The sequence below is a fragment of the Gobio gobio genome, assembly GCF_949357685.1.
Source record: "Gobio gobio genome assembly, chromosome: 14".
Taxonomy (NCBI): domain Eukaryota; kingdom Metazoa; phylum Chordata; class Actinopteri; order Cypriniformes; family Gobionidae; genus Gobio; species Gobio gobio.
The window spans coordinates 26,807,003-26,824,636 of NC_137107.1; the positions used below are offsets into that span (position 1 = coordinate 26,807,003).

At 37.2% G+C, this 17,634-nt stretch overlaps 3 protein-coding genes across 7 annotated transcripts; 1 reads left to right on the plus strand and 2 right to left on the minus strand.

Annotated features, from left to right (window-relative positions):
• The first annotated feature begins 632 nt into the window (after nt 1-632).
• Nucleotides 633-6,339, plus strand: rfc2 (replication factor C (activator 1) 2). Its single transcript, XM_079834357.1, has 11 exons — nt 633-776; nt 956-1,025; nt 1,113-1,154; nt 1,248-1,354; nt 2,083-2,184; nt 3,264-3,364; nt 3,465-3,622; nt 5,448-5,513; nt 5,606-5,686; nt 5,775-5,888; nt 6,134-6,339. The coding sequence occupies exons 1-11, from the start codon at nt 667-669 to the stop codon at nt 6,242-6,244; spliced, it is 1,062 nt and encodes a 353-aa protein (XP_079690483.1). The 5' UTR covers nt 633-666; the 3' UTR covers nt 6,245-6,339.
• Nucleotides 6,275-10,089, minus strand: LOC307136971 (uncharacterized protein). Of its 5 annotated transcripts, none has more exons than XM_079834380.1 (12): nt 9,999-10,072; nt 9,407-9,511; nt 9,230-9,272; nt 9,070-9,113; nt 8,831-8,870; nt 8,562-8,590; nt 8,422-8,460; nt 8,304-8,331; nt 8,160-8,203; nt 7,805-7,873; nt 7,310-7,351; nt 6,275-6,934 (listed from the first exon to the last, which is right to left on the minus strand). In XM_079834380.1, the coding sequence occupies exons 2-12, from the start codon at nt 9,507-9,509 to the stop codon at nt 6,903-6,905; spliced, it is 513 nt and encodes a 170-aa protein (XP_079690506.1). In that variant the 5' UTR covers nt 9,510-9,511; nt 9,999-10,072; the 3' UTR covers nt 6,275-6,902. The 5 variants fall into 5 exon arrangements, with proteins under 5 accessions (XP_079690506.1, XP_079690507.1, XP_079690509.1 ...); XM_079834381.1 differs by lacking the exon at nt 9,999-10,072 and adding an exon at nt 9,647-9,981; XM_079834383.1 differs by lacking the exons at nt 9,230-9,272; nt 9,999-10,072 and adding an exon at nt 9,647-9,977 and having other exon boundaries at nt 6,280-6,934; nt 9,070-9,105.
• Nucleotides 10,090-10,976: 887 nt separating this feature from the next.
• Nucleotides 10,977-15,639, minus strand: LOC307136947 (thread biopolymer filament subunit alpha). Its single transcript, XM_079834347.1, has 10 exons — nt 15,078-15,639; nt 14,720-14,931; nt 13,920-13,980; nt 13,747-13,842; nt 13,452-13,628; nt 12,485-12,610; nt 12,284-12,397; nt 12,100-12,206; nt 11,752-12,026; nt 10,977-11,436 (listed from the first exon to the last, which is right to left on the minus strand). The coding sequence occupies exons 1-10, from the start codon at nt 15,594-15,596 to the stop codon at nt 11,417-11,419; spliced, it is 1,707 nt and encodes a 568-aa protein (XP_079690473.1). The 5' UTR covers nt 15,597-15,639; the 3' UTR covers nt 10,977-11,416.
• Nucleotides 15,640-17,634: the final 1,995 nt, after the last annotated feature.

Sequence of the window (17,634 nt, forward strand, 5' to 3'; positions counted from 1 at the left end):
GTGTCATTTTTGGCATGCACTGGCCTCCACAGCTCTGTAGCTTTCATTTGTAGGCTACATGCAGACACAGATCGTGTTGCGATTGGTATCTATTTGTTTTTGGGTCGGGTATTGTGTATTCAGAGCAACTAAAGATATTATCATCTTCATATTTTCAGTCTCTTTAGGGATCATTGTCCTAGATTTGAATGCAAAGAGATAATCTGATCCATTTGTCAGTGTGAGAAACTTTAGGTTGACCAACAGATGCTGCTGTGTCAACAAACCTTCACAGGTTTTGTCCTGCAAGTCAGTATTTTATTTCTTTAAAAAATAATAATTAAATCATAAAAATAAAGTGTGTGTCTTTTGTAGCCTAATATTTGCTCATGGACAGTACTTCATCTATTTTAGTATGATTTTGGTGTAAAATACAGAAAACTATTAATTGAAAATATTGTAAGTGTTCCTATTTCGTTGCTTTTTAGCTAAATGTGCTTCCTGATTTAACTTATTGTCTTAAAAAGGAAGGTAACTATTTTATTCAATTAATTTGATCAGATTTTACTTTTTCTTTGCTAGCTTGGACCATATGAACTCACTGGCTCTCTTTGCCGGAAGTGACGGCATATCAGATCTGTTTTGTTCCTGTCGTGGCGGGAATACTACGCGCTACTGACGGTCAACATGGATGTTGATATGAAAGAGACAGACAGTGAACAAATTCAAGCCGACGGACAGCCTAAAAAGGATGATACTACACCGAAAATATCATCGACTGCTTATGAACTACCATGGTACTGTTTGTGGCTGTTTGTAAGCGCGCTGTCGTGGCATTTAAATGAGTTGAACATCACCAAAATGTCGCCTGCAGTAACTTGCACATAGAGCAACTGAACTGCCAAGCTCGATTTTATTTGCCGTTGCATATTCATTGCGATGATTAATTGTGATTTAAGTGTGTTATTTCTTCCAGGGTTGAAAAATACAGACCTCTGAAGTTGAATGAAATAGTTGGAAATGAAGAAACTGTCAGCAGACTGGAGGTCAGTATGATCTGTGTATGCCTGATGTGGTGAATAGACTTCTGGTAATGCTGACATGTTTACTCTTTTGCGCCATTATTGTCACAGGTGTTTGCAAGAGAAGGAAACGTGCCCAACATCATCATTGCTGTGAGTTAAAATGTGCTTTCACATCCAGGTGCCATCTGAATTTAAATTTTGATATGTCACTATGCATTAAAACAATAATGTTGGTTTTTTTAGGGTCCTCCTGGCACTGGAAAAACTACCAGCATTTTGTGTTTGTCTAGAGCTCTTCTTGGCCCAGCCATGAAAGATGCTGTACTTGAGCTGAATGCCTCAAATGACCGGTAAGAAGCACACTTAAAGCGATAGTTTACCCCGAAAATGAAAATTCTCTCCCTCATGTCGCACTAAAACCGTATTACTTTCATTCATCTTCGGAACACAAATTAAGATCTTTTTGATTAATCTATATGAAGCAAGTGGTTTAGTCAAAATTTTCTGAGAAGTATTTATTGCTTTATATGACGAACAGATTGCATTTAGGCTTTTATTCACATATAAACATTGATCAGCGAACATAAACAGAAGCTCAACCGAACCTGCTTTGACACACAAGAACAAAGCTCTTGTGAAAGCTCAAATGTGCTGTGTAACCTCATGGGTTCTTGCACGTCAAGCAAACATGCTTGAGCTTCCGTTTACCACAACTGATGTGTGTGTTGATGCATGTTTATATGTGAATTAAAGCCTAAATTTAATCCGTTCTTCATATAAAGCGATCGTGTCTCATCAGAAAATTTGGATTAAACCGCTCAATTCATTTGGATAAGAAAGCTCCCACATTTCATCAAAAAAATCTTAATTTGTGTTCAGAAGATGAACTAAAGTCTTACGGGTTTGAAATGACACGAGGGGTGAGTAATTAATGACAGAATTTCCATTTTTGGGTGAACTATCCCTTTAAGGTGAAGGGATTGTAAGGGGAAACTAATGACTTTTTTTAAATGGGTTTTCTCCAGATTTTTTCGGTGATCATGTTTGTTTATATTTGTTTGTATATTATCTATTCCAGTGGTATTGATGTTGTAAGAAACAAGATCAAAATGTTTGCCCAGCAAAAGGTCACACTCCCTAAAGGTCGCCACAAGATCATAATCTTGGATGAGGCTGACAGGTAAAAAGTATTTTTATTTTCAAAAAATATTATATATCTATCTCAGTGATGCACCACAATGAAAATTCTGGGCTGAAACTGAGAATGGATGTACTTGTACGAAAACTGTACTTACTACGATAATTTTGTAATTATTAATTAAAAGTATTTTTTTTATAATTGTATTAATATTAGCCTTTTTAATTAAACTCATTAATTTGAATAAGACTAAATACAAAAATAAAAGGCAATAAAATACTTTAGTATTTTAAAAAGTAATGCACCAAAATTGGAAAGAAAATATATTATAATATTACTTCATCCAGTTTTATGCAATCTAATCAGATTTAACGGATTTATTTTTTGACCAATTATCCAAATAATATATAGTCCTAGATTATTATTATCAGAGGGTAGTGTTATTTTACCACCATCGCCCAGCCTAGCTTTAGACCTTATTCACAGCAGTGCCATCTTTGATTTTTAATGAAAGTGAGCTCTTCAGTTGGTTGTACTGTTATTTAATGTGTTTATGAGTTCTGCTGACGAAACACTGCAAAAATATATTTCCAAGAAATTTCAGTAGACAAACTCCATAAAATATGAAAACACGGTTTGTCTGTCCCTCACAGCCTCACTTGTATACCTGTCATGGCGCTGCTCTGAATAAGGTCTATACTGCACCATGTTACAGCACAGTGGGACTATTGCAAACAGAAAGAAGTAAACTACTACAAAGAAGTTTCATGTTGGTGTGTTATTTGAGCTGACTTAGCTTTTTCGGTGAGCGCGAGCCATATACGAATGGAGCATTCGCATGGGCTGTGATCGACGCACGCACATAGAGCGGAATATTGTGCGGAGCGTGACACAGCGCATGGATGATGGTTAGAGCGAGAGTGAAACCTGAGTGCTGAACACTGATGGGCTGGGCTGCATGTTTTCAGCTCATATTTTCGACCAAGAACCGAAAAGGCAATTTTCAGTGACTGAAATTTTGGTGCATCCCTATTGAAAAGTTACTATTAGCATTATATATTTCAATTATTAGATGTATAAAAAATGCTCTATGCAAGTATGTGTTTGTATTTCTAAACCAGCATGACAGATGGAGCTCAGCAGGCTCTCAGAAGAACCATGGAGATATACTCTAAAACCACACGCTTTGCACTTGCATGTAATGCATCGGATAAGATCATAGGTGAGTGATGTGCCACATAAAAAACAAAATGCTGTTTATAATAGATTGTCATGCTTCATTGTACAGAAGTTTTTCAGATGATCCTTTCATTGTGTTGCAGAGCCCATCCAGTCCCGCTGCGCTGTGCTGCGTTACAGCAAACTCAGAGACGACCAGATCATGATGCGTCTGACCGAGGTGGTAGAGAAGGAGAACTTGCATGTCACCAATGATGGCCTTGAGGCCATCATCTTCACCGCTCAAGGGGACATGAGACAGGTCAGGTCAATTATCTTTTTCTGTTTTTGTGTGTATATTAATATACCTAATAACAAATCATTAACATTTTAGATAAACAACAGGGTTTGTACAAGGTGCTTAAAGTGGACCTATTATGCCCATTTTTACCATATGTAATTTAAGTCTCAGGTGTCCCCAGAATGTGTCTGAAGTTTCATCTTAAAATACCTCACGGATCATTTATACCCAGTAAACACAGAATGTTCCCCTAACGTTCCCATATGGTTCCCGTTTGGTTAATTTTGTGGGGAACCAAATAAGAATGTTCTGGGAACGTTCTCTATTGGTTATTTTTGGGGTTTATTTTACAACCTAAAGAGAACCTTCCCAGAACGTTCCCTGCAGGTTATTTTTGGGGTTTATTTTGTAACCTACGGAGAATGTTCCCAGAACGTTCCCTGCAGGTTATTTTTAGATAACATTTTTTATAACATATGCAGGTTTATTTGTATATTTCGGCACTGTGCGCCTCGGATCTGCGTGCGGTTTGTTCTGTCTTCCACAGAAAGACGCGCACTCGCGTAATTTAATTAACGGTCATTTCGTTTTTACCGACTGACTAACATTAGTTTATCGATCTTTATTGAATAATAGGTTATAATTAATAAATATACCAGTGTAAATAGTGTGATTTCAGAGAGATTTGACACATAATTGAAGACATGATGTTAGCCGAGAAGTTTTTCTTTACTGACCAAAGGAGAGAAGTAGGCTACGTCCTGTTAATTCAGTGGGAAGAAAATAATGCAGTATTATCCCAGTTAATGTTATCTTTATTCATTTTTTAATGTCTGTGAATAAAATTCATATTTTAAAACCCCATATTGTGTTGAAGTCATTGTTATTTGGCACTTCTTAAACATAAATCCTGGTTGTGGTGGTACAGTGTCAGTGATACAAGTTACGAAATGTACATATTAATGCATAATTCAATTTTATCCATTCATCCGTTTTCCATTATTTCATCTGTTTTCCATGCCGCTTATACCATATGGGACATTGCTGATTACTGACGTACAGCAGGGTAAATTATATTGGAGTAAAGAGATTGGGGGAATGTTCTGGGAACCAAAAATTGTTATCTGGGTAAATCCATGTTGTAAATACCTATTTCTGACTACAGTCAAGAACAGGCTGTTTTCGTGCATCAAGACATCTGCTTGGTTTTGATTATCATCTAGCTCGCAATCATTTTTTACGCATAGCATAGTTCTTCTTTCATCATTAAAGTTTATTATTTCCATGCATTTTAAAGCTATATTAGTTTAAACTTCTAATGGATAGTTTTCTGACTTTGTAGATGCCCCGGGGATTATAGCACTTAAACAAGGAAAGTCTGATTTTCATGATATGTCCCCTTTAAAGTACTTGAATTTGACTTTTTGAAATGTAAGTCCTGGTAAACCTTCGAAAAATAGCCATATTTATGAAGAGATATTTGAAAAGTGCTTGACTTTTCAATACAAATATATATGAAATTAGTGTTTAATTTTTTCAAAAAAACATCAACCCCCATCAGACCTTTTCTCGATACAAAGTATGCCAACATTATAATATAAAATATTAGTTGTTGAACAATAATAACAATTGTATTATGAGTTTTAAAAAAAATCTTTAAATGATAAAGATATTGTTTGATAAGTGCAATTTCTGTTTATAGTCAAAAAAGCACTAAAAAATAGTGCTTGAATTTCTTTTCATAACCTACATGTTAATTTATTATTTACCAAAAAAAAATTCTATTGTTATTTATTGTGTAATATACTTTTTCAGTTTTTACTTTTTTATTTATTTTTTTATCTAGGCTCTGAATAACTTGCAGTCAACAAACTCTGGATTTGGTTACATCAACAGTGAAAATGTGTTCAAGGTATTTTTGGATATGTTTTATTTGTGTTCTTTTCTAATGCATGGGAGTCATTTTTATGTATTGATAAAGTACAAATAGTGTTGCTTCTGCAGGTGTGTGATGAGCCACATCCTCTGCTGGTTAAAGGCATGCTAGAACACTGCATCAACGCCAACATTGATGAAGCCTACAAGGTACCACTAAACATTTGCCCTTAAATAGTATCCGTTTGAGAAATAACAGACACTGGACACCAGACAAAAAGGATTCATCTTTCTACAGGTTATTGAGCAGCTTTGGTCACTTGGATACTCACCGGAGGACATAATCGGAAACATCTTTAGAGTGTGTAAGACCCTTCAGATGGCAGAATATTTGAAGCTGGAATATATTAAGGTATGTATTGCCCTTGTAGTGTCTCCCTAAGAAGCATTTGCTTTAAACTTAACTTTAAAGGTGCACTCAGTAATTTATTCTCTTATATTGCGACGCCTAGCACAATAGAGCCAGCATCACACACATTTGTTCACCTTTTCAATGCCATCGTTGTTGGTTTTTTTTTTTTTTAGATAACATTGATGGTACAGAGATAAACCAATCTTTATTTTAATCACACGGCAATCATACTTTTTATTCCCCAGGAAATTGGCTACACGCATATGAAAGTGGCAGAAGGGGTGAACTCTCTGTTACAGATGGCTGGTCTGTTGGGTCGACTGTGCAGCAAGACGGCTGCACCTGATGCAAGCTAAATATGTTACCAAATAATCACACTTCTCCGCAATGTTCTTAATCTCCAGAACTTTTATATTTGACAAGTTGCAGTAATAAAAATGTACAAAATCATTTTGATGTTTCTGAATGATTCTGTTTCAAGGACCTGTTGTTGGCATCACAAGCAACATGGTAGAACTAACTACATTTACCTAATGAGAATGAGGCAATTTCTAAAGCATGATGAAGTTCATTCCAAACAACACATGTCCTTGTACTATATGTTACAAAAGTGACAGTTGTACAGGTTTCAATATCAACATGGTTATGCCAATGGCAATTTTAGAGCAAGGAGGAAAAAACATGATCAAGATGCACAAAACAAACATCCGACTCATTGTCACACCTTTATGAAACGAGCTTAAAAATCTTCATTGCACGGCTTTTAATATGTAGCCTTAGCACATTTAATTCCTTTGTTGCGTGAATTATTTTTAGACCGTCTTGTAATAGTTGTATAGCACTTGTCCATATTTGTTCATTAACACTGAATTGAACCGTTTATTGATCAGCAGAGCTCAACATTGTTTGACATTAAAAGTTTCAACACAGTACACTTTTTAACTTAACATCAACATAAAAATAAGATCAAATGTGAAAAGCAAAATTGTCTTCATTCTGTTACAAGAATTTGTCTTATTTACTTGGTGTATTCACGTAGTCTGATTCTGTTTAAAAGGGAGAGAACAAAGTGAGTGGCGCCGTCTCATTAATTAACAATAGAAATTTTGCTAACACTTTAGTTTGGGGGAACACATTCACTATTAACAATGTCTTTTGCCTCAATAAACTCCTAATTTACTGCTTATTAATAGTAAGGTTTTTGTTTAGGTATGGGGTAGGATTAAGGGATGTAGAATATGATCATGTAGAATATGATCATGCAGAATAAGGCATTAATATGTGCTTTATTAATACTAATAAACAGCCAATATCCTAGTAATATGCATGATAATAAGCAACTAGTTAATCATGAGATTTGGACCCCAAATTAAAGTGTTATCGAAATTTTTTATCAACCAAACCAAAAATGAACATATTACCTTCTTCACTCTCGTGTTTCAAGTTTTCATAACTACAGCTGTCTGTTGAACACAACAATAAACAAAGAAACAATGTTCGTTTTTTTTCCCATAAAATAATTATATAGTGTAAACAGTCTTTAATTAAAATCTCAAAATTGCTCTCAATCTCAAATTATTTTTGATTTATGTATTTTAAATAGAATAAGCCTAATTAAAAGCTGCTGCAAAAGTTTGCTAATGTTTGCTAATAGGTTTAGGTAACACCTGTGTACATTAATGTGTGTGTGTGTGTGTGTCTAGGAAAGCTAGGGGCCGGGCAAATAAAATGTAAGTATGGTCAATGTAGCGGGGAAAAAAAGTTCTAAATAAAATTTTATTATTGTTGAGCCTTGACATTGTGACCATATTTTGAACATAATTATTATTTGATGTAATAATATTTGTTGATGTTATTAATGACAGCTATACAGCTCTAAACTACTAACAGATGTCAGAATCGCTGAAAACACCAACCTGAGTCATGTTGCACGTCTTTTGTTGGAAAAACATTTCCGTATGTTCCCGTATCTAAATTATCCAAATCTGAGGAATGTGACATTTCATTAAAAGAACGGCTTTAAGCATCTTGTCACCCATTTATGCAATGTGCCGTGCACCTATGAACTCTTTTTTCAGTTGTGTGTGACTTGTGGCCTCTTTTGAAATAGACACTCTATTTATCATCAACTGCTTTTTGACATTTTCACCAGTTCGCAGGTACTCAGTCTAAAATGTCTCACTTGACCTCATTTTTCCTGTGAACACAACTGAAGAAAGCGAACCGTGCTCAACGGTTGAACATGACTAGCAATTATCAGCACACATTTACCTTCATCATCGTCGTTTACATAAATAGAATTTGGAATTGGGTCCCTGTAAAAATAAAACGCATATGTAAACATATCAAATATAGACTGAAGCAAGCTTAGCTTTAGTAAACCAAAGTCTTTACCATATGAAAAACAAAACTCACACATATGTTGGTTCCAAGATACCATTTTCTGCCGCAGAAGCAAAAACATGCATTACTTTAGTCTACATGTTTATATATAAAAATAACGTCTTAAGATGGCATTAACAATGAGTCTTACCATCTGGAAGGTTCTGATAACTCCAATGGATGTCACATGCTGGGAAATAACAAAAATGATAACATCAAAATATTGCAAGAGTTGTCCTAAATTGATCGCAGAGAGATAAGACATTGCAAATTGAAATAGGAAATTCTTACTATTCGCAGGCCTGCTCGCCATTGATTGCCTGTGAAAATACATTGAGCACACGTTTGGTAACATTTTCTTCATTTTGATCTTTCTATCATGACTATTCAGAAAAGGCAGCAGTTGATTTTGTTCAGATAATCATTACAAGCCATGGCTTTCAGTTATGAACAAGAACATCCCCTTCCCCACGCAAAATAATATGGTGTTTTAGATAAAGTGGACGTGAATATAAGAGTAAATACAACTAAATGACTAGCTGCATTGGCAATGACCTCACCTTGAGTTTGAAGGCATCTCTCTTCGGGTTTCTCGAATCACTAAAAAAACAGACAAGATATGAATAAAATCTCGTTCATGGATACGGAAAAGGTCATTCTGAATTTCAGCTGTCCTGTGAAAGACAATGTGTGAAAAAGAAAGTAAAAGATATTATAAAAAAAACATTGACAGTAGATATTTAAGTTAAAAAAAAGTTTTTTTCCCCTTTAGAATGGAATGAAAGAGGACGTAGTTTACCTGTGTTAGATTGTTTATTGCCAGTAAATTTACCGTCTAAAATGCTGAAAGCAAAAAAATAATAAATAGTATAATTGTTTTATTTCATAATTATATAAATATAATTTTTTTAAATTAATATTTAATTAACATTTATCAATAGATAAAACATTTTACTTACAAAGGATCTTGGTCATACAGGTCATTGTCTTCTTGTTGCATAGCTCAAAAATAAAATTACAGCTACATTAGACTACAAAGACAAATATATGTATAGTGCACATTTAAGATCAAATCTAAGCATCTGAGAAAAGTATAATGCTTTTTTATAGAGCTGTTATGATGTCAGATCACTTACAAGATTTCTTTCTGCAGCACAGACAGAGAGCATAAATACAACCAAGACAAGCCAAAGAAGTGATGGCAAGGATAACTCCTGGCTGGCTTTGGACTTCAATCATGCCTTGAACAAAAAAAAAACAAAAAAAAAAACAAAAATATATAATTCTCTTCCAACTAATTTAATTATCTCAGATCTTTCACACGCATAGTGAGGAAATGAGAACAAATTGCAGAGGGTTCTCTATTCATTACCTACCGCAAATACAGCTCTCACCCCTCTGACACAATGGCACAAATCAAGATAAGACAATAATATGCCGGATGATTGAACTTGATAGTGTTCGATTAAGTACCATGAGTTTGTTATCAGCAGCAAACTGAACCACAGGATGCAAGTTATGAAACCATCAATAGGTTCTTTAATTTAGAACAGGTCATTTAATGTGATGAAGTGGTAAAAGTATATCTGACAACTTTAGAACTAACTTCACACACACACACACACACACACACACACACACACACACACACACACACACACACACACACACACACACACACACACACACACACACACCCTTGATTATGAGGAGTATTAGTGGCGTTACCTTTACCGTGGCGGTGGCACCGATCTCCATTCTGATGGATTTAGCTTGAAGTCAAATGAAGGACTAATGAGAGAGCAGAATGAACCTGAGTGTTTCCTGTTTCAAACTGAATCTAACCACATCCGTGCAGAATCATGCCGGACACCAGTGAAGAGACCACCACAAACCCACGGCAACACACAAGAGGTGAAAACACCACCTTCGAAGTCTGCTAGCTACATGTGTGTTTACTGTCATACAAAATGTCAAACCTTTGAAATGCACACGTTCATTAGCATTTGGTGACCAAAAAACGGTTGCAACCAGACAGAGAATCACGCAGAACCCGATTGTTTTTTCATAAATAGGGCAGAATGTTATTTTAAAGGGAAAAAACTTCAGAGACAAACTGTTAGAGGTTGGTTTTATAATGAACTCACATTTTTTTTGGAGGGTCTTTCGAAGCTAATAAAGGCTGGTAAATGTTTACAAGACGTAGGCCTAGCTTTTTAATGCTAGGGTGATGTTTCATTATTTGGGCTTTCTGACATTTAAAAAAGTGTAGGTGGTGTGTGGGTATGTTTTTTCCGCTTTTTAAGCATCTTGTAACTGTTTTTTTCTTTTCTTCTTCTTTTCTAGAACAATGGCTTAAATTTGATAAAGATCTTCATTTCGAGTTATATTTGATAACATTATGCGGTAACACTTTACTTTACAGCGTCCATGTTACCAACTCCAGTAGCCTAACAGTAGGTAAATGATGCATACATGCAACTAACCCTAAACCAAACCTTACCATAACCCTATAGTAGGCCTAAGTAGCTACATGTTGTTAATTAATATTACTCCGTACTTAAATATATAATTACACTGTAACAATGCAACTCATTATGCTAAGAGGGTTAAAATATTAATAGATTGGTCTAATTCAATTAATTAAAAGTCCATGTAATGTTATACAGTATTTGAACTTTTTATATAAAATATATTAGTTATATAGACATTCTTTTATATTTATTTACATATATTTTACAGACACACTTTATTATTATTTAATGAAGCATTATTACAATTGTGATTTGATTGACATTATTACATGGAAAGATTAAATACCACTTTTTTCCTCAGTAATAACTAGGATGATTTTTTTTTATTGAAGCAGGAAGTGATGCATTCAAATAAAATAAATTGTGCAAAAACAATAGACATTTTGATCTGGTGTTCAAATGAATACAGAATTTGGACCCTCGTCAAAAATGACCATACAAAATCAACACACAGATGGGGAATTAATCTTTCATCATTATGTTCAATAAATGTGATGGCGCTGTCAAAATGTGTGAACTTTTGGGAGGCGTTGATGGTAGACTTCCTCGCTATGCGCCATACGTGGAAGCTCAGCATTCTGTTGTGGCTTGATGAGTGGTGGTTGTGAATCTTCAGTAAACAGTGGATGACACTGCGTGAAAACAACGGAAAGTGTGACTACAAGCGATCGTGACATTTCACTGCAAAGTATTTGTGAACGTCAGTTAGGTGGGGTCCTAAAGCCTGAGACCACAACTTAAATGTATTTTCTATTTTAATATAATTCACGTATACACTTTATTACAAGCAGAACAATTTAAGTGAAAATATAAACTGAAAAGATTATGAATTTTAAAATGTCTTATTTGGTTTGTCTCTCTTTTGCGTTTCGATTTTCAATGTGGCCTCAGACCTTTGGAGCACACTATACATGTGTACATGTGTGAAGGTTTTTATGAATACTTACAGGCACTGCTGCTCAGGCTGGAGGACATGTAACTGCTCCCTGCCCCGAAGGAACTTCCTCCACCTCCTCCAAAGCCCAGTCCTCCACCGAGTCCCAGTCCTAGACCCCCTCCTAGCCCTCCGCCCAGCCCAAATCCACCTCCGAGACCCAGACCAGCACCTCCACCCAGGCCTGCACCTCCTGCACCCAGACCTAGACCTCCTCCTCCACCAGCCGCTCCTCCTCCGACTACAGTCTTAGACATGTGCACGGTGACACCACCTCCAGACTTCAACCTGGTCCACGAGACCGATACAGCGTGATCGTTGAGTGAGCAAAATCATGTTTACTCATGTTAAACCTCCTCACCTGTTCTCTTCACTGTCCAGGAGTTTCTTATAAGCTGTGATTTCAACATCCAGGGACATCTTGCTGGCGAGAAGCTCCTGATATTCTTGACCGTAATGAGTAATTTGCTGAAGAAAATGCCCATTTGGATTTAGTAGGTTTATCAGGTTAATAATAATTATCATTTAGTCTGATTTGAGTTTACCTTTCTGAGGTCATCAAGCTGAGATTTGAGAGTAAGAACTTGATCCTGGTACGTCTCCGTGTGCGAGTTGGAGTGACACTCTGCTTCCTCTACCTGAGACTCCAGCTGCAAGTTCTGTCATTGGAGAGGGCAGCAGTTTTTCACAAGAATGCCAAAAAAATGGGACAAAATGACATCTTGTATCTTGTATTGAATACACACCAGAGATTTGAGCCTGTCCATCTCCCTCTGCACAGAGTCGATCTGTAGTTTGTAAACTCGCAGCTCTTCTTTGGCTGTGGTGAGTGTCTGAGAACTTGGCTGAGAGGATACAGACATCATGGAGATCTATATAGCCAAACAAAAGAAAAGAGGCTGTAAGTTGATCTCAGTCTGGCCCAAAACATTATGTTGTTACACCTGCAATACAAGCACTCGCCACTTGGGGGAGGCAGTTTGTAAAAGATGAATCGAGTATAACTTTCACCATAAAGTCATGCAAGTATAGGGTGACCACCAAAATTGGGAGCACTGTACTGTACTGCATTTTAATAATGTATTTTTTTCTTCCCCGAAATTACAATACCATCTATATCTACTGTCTTGCAACAGAAAAATGATTAAGTGGTCACCTTTTGTAATGCATGTTAATAATGCATTAGGTCCGATGAATCAAACAATTTTACATAATTAATTATCCTTAATATATACATTTATATATAATACATAATTCATTAGATTTAATTCAATTGCTAAATATTAATTTATTAGAACCTTATTATACATATATAAAATCTTATTGTAAATGGTTGTTAAAAGGGATAGTTCACCCAAAAATAAAAATTCTGTCATAATTTACTTACCCTCATATCCAAACCTGTATGAGTTTCTTTCTTCTGCTGAACACAAAAGAAGATATTTACTTAACCAAACAGTTGTTGGACCCCATTGACTTCCATAGTATGGGGTAAAAATACTATGCAAGTCAATGGGGTCCATCAACTGTTTGGTTTCTAACATTCTTCAAAATATCGTCTTTTGTCTTCAGCAAAAGAAAAAAATTCATAGATTTGGAACAACTTGAGGGTGAGTAAATGATGGCAATTTTTCATTTTTTGAGTGAACTATCCCTTTAATATTCAAAAAGGAGCACGTATAGCTTTCTTATTACAGAACAAAGGTTTCATACACTGTCCTGCACTGAGAAGAGGGCGTCCTGCTTGCTGCGTTGAGCCAGGGCTTCATAGTGGGCTTTGACTTCAGTCAGCGCTAGGGTCAGATCCTTTGCCTGGGCTGCGTTATCCACCGAGATAGACACTGCTGACTTCACACCACCACTCACAATGTTTCTCACCTCTTTCACTTTCTAACACACACCCACCCAGACAGACATATACACAAGCTTAGGCCATTGGGGAAAAACATAATCCATTTTAACAGTGCTGAAATAAACTGAGGTATATTGAAATAGATATCAGACTCACAGCGTCATACACCTGCTTGGACAGAGCAATATGATCCTCCACACCACTAATGCTGGTTTGCAACTCAAAGATGGTAAGGTAGAGATTATCCACTTCCTAAGAGGAGAATTGGTGAGACTCGGTCATCTGTAAGTCTATGGGAAACCTCCTGATGTATGATGTATGTTTTGTACCTCTTTCAGTGCAGTCCAGTCGAGCTCCAGAGATTTGGTTTGAGCTGTTTCCTCATCATACCTGAGTAAAAGAGGAGAGCGTGTGCAGGCACATTAGCAGTTGTCCACTTGACTGGTCTTTTCTTACCTAAAAGGCGTATTTAATCTGTGACAATCACCTAAGCAGGTGGTCAAATATATAAAGAATCATTTTAAATGCCTTTCTCATTATAGTCAAATTACTTGACCAATACAGATGCAAACTAGATTCATGTAGAGTATTAAAACCAAACCACTAAGTGCCAATAAGAAGGCAGAACTAAATGAGCAGCAGTTAAGTGGAATGTAATTACAAATGTCCACTGAAATATAATATAAAATTTTATGGAAAGATAAATGTGCTTCTAAAATGTTGGAACAATCAATGATGTTTCTTTAACATATTTTAAACTACCGTTCAAAAGTTTGGGTCCTGTAAGATTTACTGTTAATTAATTCCTGTGATGGCAAAGCTGACTTTCAGTGTCATCCTTCAGAAATCATTAAAAAAATTTGTATAATATGATGCACAAGAAACATTTCTTATTATCAATGCTGAAAAAAAAATAGCTTAATATTCTTATTAAGAACATATAGAACGTTCAAAAGAATATAAGATGTTAAGGCTGTTATCTTCCTTTTGCATGATCATAAATGTCTTTATTGTCACTTTTGATACATTTTCAATGCATTGTTGCTGATTAAAAAAAATCTTACTGACCCCCCAAACTTATACATGAATTTCTGCTGCAGTGAGAGAATGAGATATTCTGTGGATTCACCTGGCTTGAACATCATCAATAATGCCTTTATAGTGCTCAATCTCAGCAATGATGGCCTCTTTGGTAGCGGTGAGGCTGTCAATCTGGGATTTATACATTCCGATGGCAGAGGTCAGAAGGATGGAGGTGCTGGCAGGTCCGCCCTGCTCTGGGTTAGTAAACATAGAAATCTTAGCCTTTAGTACTGCGTTGTGCTGCTCCAGAGACCGGGCCTGTGAAACGACAAAGTCATTAGAACCTTATCTTTAAAAGCAGCGACGTTTTATTCAATGAATCTTTCTTTTTACTGATCCTGTTCTTCCAATATAGCATGATATTTGTAAAAATGCTTTTAATTAACCAACAGACTTTTTCTCACCTTATCAATGAAAGATGCAAATTTATCATTGAGGGCCTGCAGGTCCTCTTTCTCTTTCAAGCGTGTGACCTGTACCGTGTCCAACGATGGGAGTGTTGGATCGATGCTGAGCACTGGACCGGAACCTGCGTCCACCGTAGTGGTAGAGCTGATGAAGGATGGGTTGAAACCATAGCCTCCGATTTTGAAGACTCTGCCCCCCAGACGGGCTCTCAGAGGAGCCACACCAGCCCTGATCCCCGCTGCTCTGGCTCCTCCAGCACCCAAGCCGAGGCCGCCACCGAGGGCGAGAGTGCCCAGTCCTGCTCCTGCACCAGCTCCGGCTCCAAAACCTACCCCCAGACCTCCTCCCAGGCCATTACCGGCTCCTGCTCCACCCCCCCTCGCCATGCCGAGCGAACGGGACAGAGCCACGCTAACACCTCCACCGCTCCTAGCTCCGGAGAACAGACGGTTGCCTCCATAGGTGGCTCCAAATCTGACGGCTCCCCCACTGATACGCAAGCTTGAATCTGTCATATCTGCACTCAGAGCTGGGGCCCAGGTCTTTGCCGAGGTGCTCAGTCAGGATGCCTCACTCCAAATTTGTGCTTTAAATACCCAGCTTTTTGAAGGGCCGCCCAGAAAGCTTTGCTGTCAGTGAAAGTCACATGTCCCGGCGGACAGACAGGCAAGCGTCCCCCCTGCAGGCACTGATTTCTCTCCAACATGTTTGAGTAATTTAACAGCCTTGGTATGTGGGAATGAGAGAAACAAAAATCCTGCAGCAGCTATGTGTGCACATTTAAAGAGAGTATCATATGATATGAAATTTTGAAAGTCATTTTATATTTGTGTAAGAACAAAACTTGAACTGAATTGATCTGCATGGTAACACTATTGTCTTCAGTAGAGCTGCTATATAACTAAATCGAATTAGTTTCAGTATTGGCGAATTTTGCAACATCGACACTGTTATTGAACCGAACTGAATCAACATTGAACTGCGCTGAATAAATACACTGTTGGCTTCTGTATTTAAAGCTAAATTGGTTTTGTTTCATAATTGATGAACTGCAGTTATTGAACTGACTTCAGCTGAATGAAGACACTATTTTCATTTTTAGAGCTGCTTTACAGCTGATTTTGAATTTGTCTTATACACTTTATTGCCAAAAGTATTGGGACAGCCCTCCAAATCATTGAATTCAGGTGTTCCAATCACTTCCATGACCACAGGTGTATAAAATCAAGCACCTAGGCATGCAGACGCTTCTACAAACATTTGTGAAAGAATGGGTCGCTCTCAGGAGCTCAGTGAATTCAAGCGTGGTACCGTGATAGGTTGCCACCTGTGCAATAAGTCTATTCATGAAATTTCCTCACTACTAAATATTCCACGGTCAACTGTTATGGTATTATAACAAAGTGGAAGAAATTGGGAACAACAGCAACTCAGCCACAAAGTGGTAGGCTGAATAAAATCATAGAGCGGGGTCAGCGAATGCTGAGGCGCACTGTGCACTCTAAAAAATGCTGGGTTAAAAACAACCCAAGTTGGGTTGAAAATGGACTAACCCAGCAATTGGGTTGTTTTAAGCAAACATTTAACTCTACCGCTGGGTTATTACAACCCATTCACTGGGTTAAAACAACCCAATTGCTGGGTTAGTCCATTTTCAACCCAACTTGGGTTGTTTTTAACCCAGCATTCTGCAGAGTCAATAGCTACAGACCTCCAAACTTTGTGTGGTCTTCAGATTATCTCAAGAACAGTGCTTAGAGAGCTTTGTGGAATGGGTTTCCATGACCGAGCAGCTGCATCCAAGCCTTACATCACCAAGTGCAATGCAAAGCGTCAGATGCAGTGGTGTAAAGCATGCCGCCACTGGACTCTAGAGCAGTGGAGATGTGTTCTCTGGAGTGACGAATCACGCTTCTCTGTCTGACAATTTGATGGACGAGTTTGGGTTTGACGGTTGCCAGGAGACCGGTACTTGCCTGACTGCATTATGCCAAGTGTAAAGTTTGGTGGAGGGGGATTATGGTGTGAGGTTGTTTTTTAGGGGTTGGGCTTGGCCCCTTAATTCCAGTGTAAGGAACTCTTAATGCTTCAGCTTACCAATACATTTTGGACAATTTCATGCTCCCAAATTTGTGGAACCTGTGCTTTCTTATTTTATGAATAGAAAGTTTGAAAGGACAGCATTTTGTTTGCAACATTATAAATATCTTTACATTCATTTTTGATCAATTTAATGTGTCCTTGTTTGTGCACATTTATAGAGAGCATCATGATTGACATTTTATACTGAAGTATAGTCTTATTCATCCGAGCATGGGAGATAAACTGTGAATTTCATGTTACTGAGCTGACAAGCCTGCAAGAGGAGCCTGTCATAAATCAAGATGGCTGTGACAGTGAGAGGCAGGTGAAATATATATATATATATATTTTTTTTAACCCCAAAGGATAAATTAGAGTTGCTGCAAAATTGCTGACAGGTATGCAGCGTGCTGCAACATATTCTAGAGTGTAATAATGGGTCATACTGTTACTAACCTGTTATAGAATTCA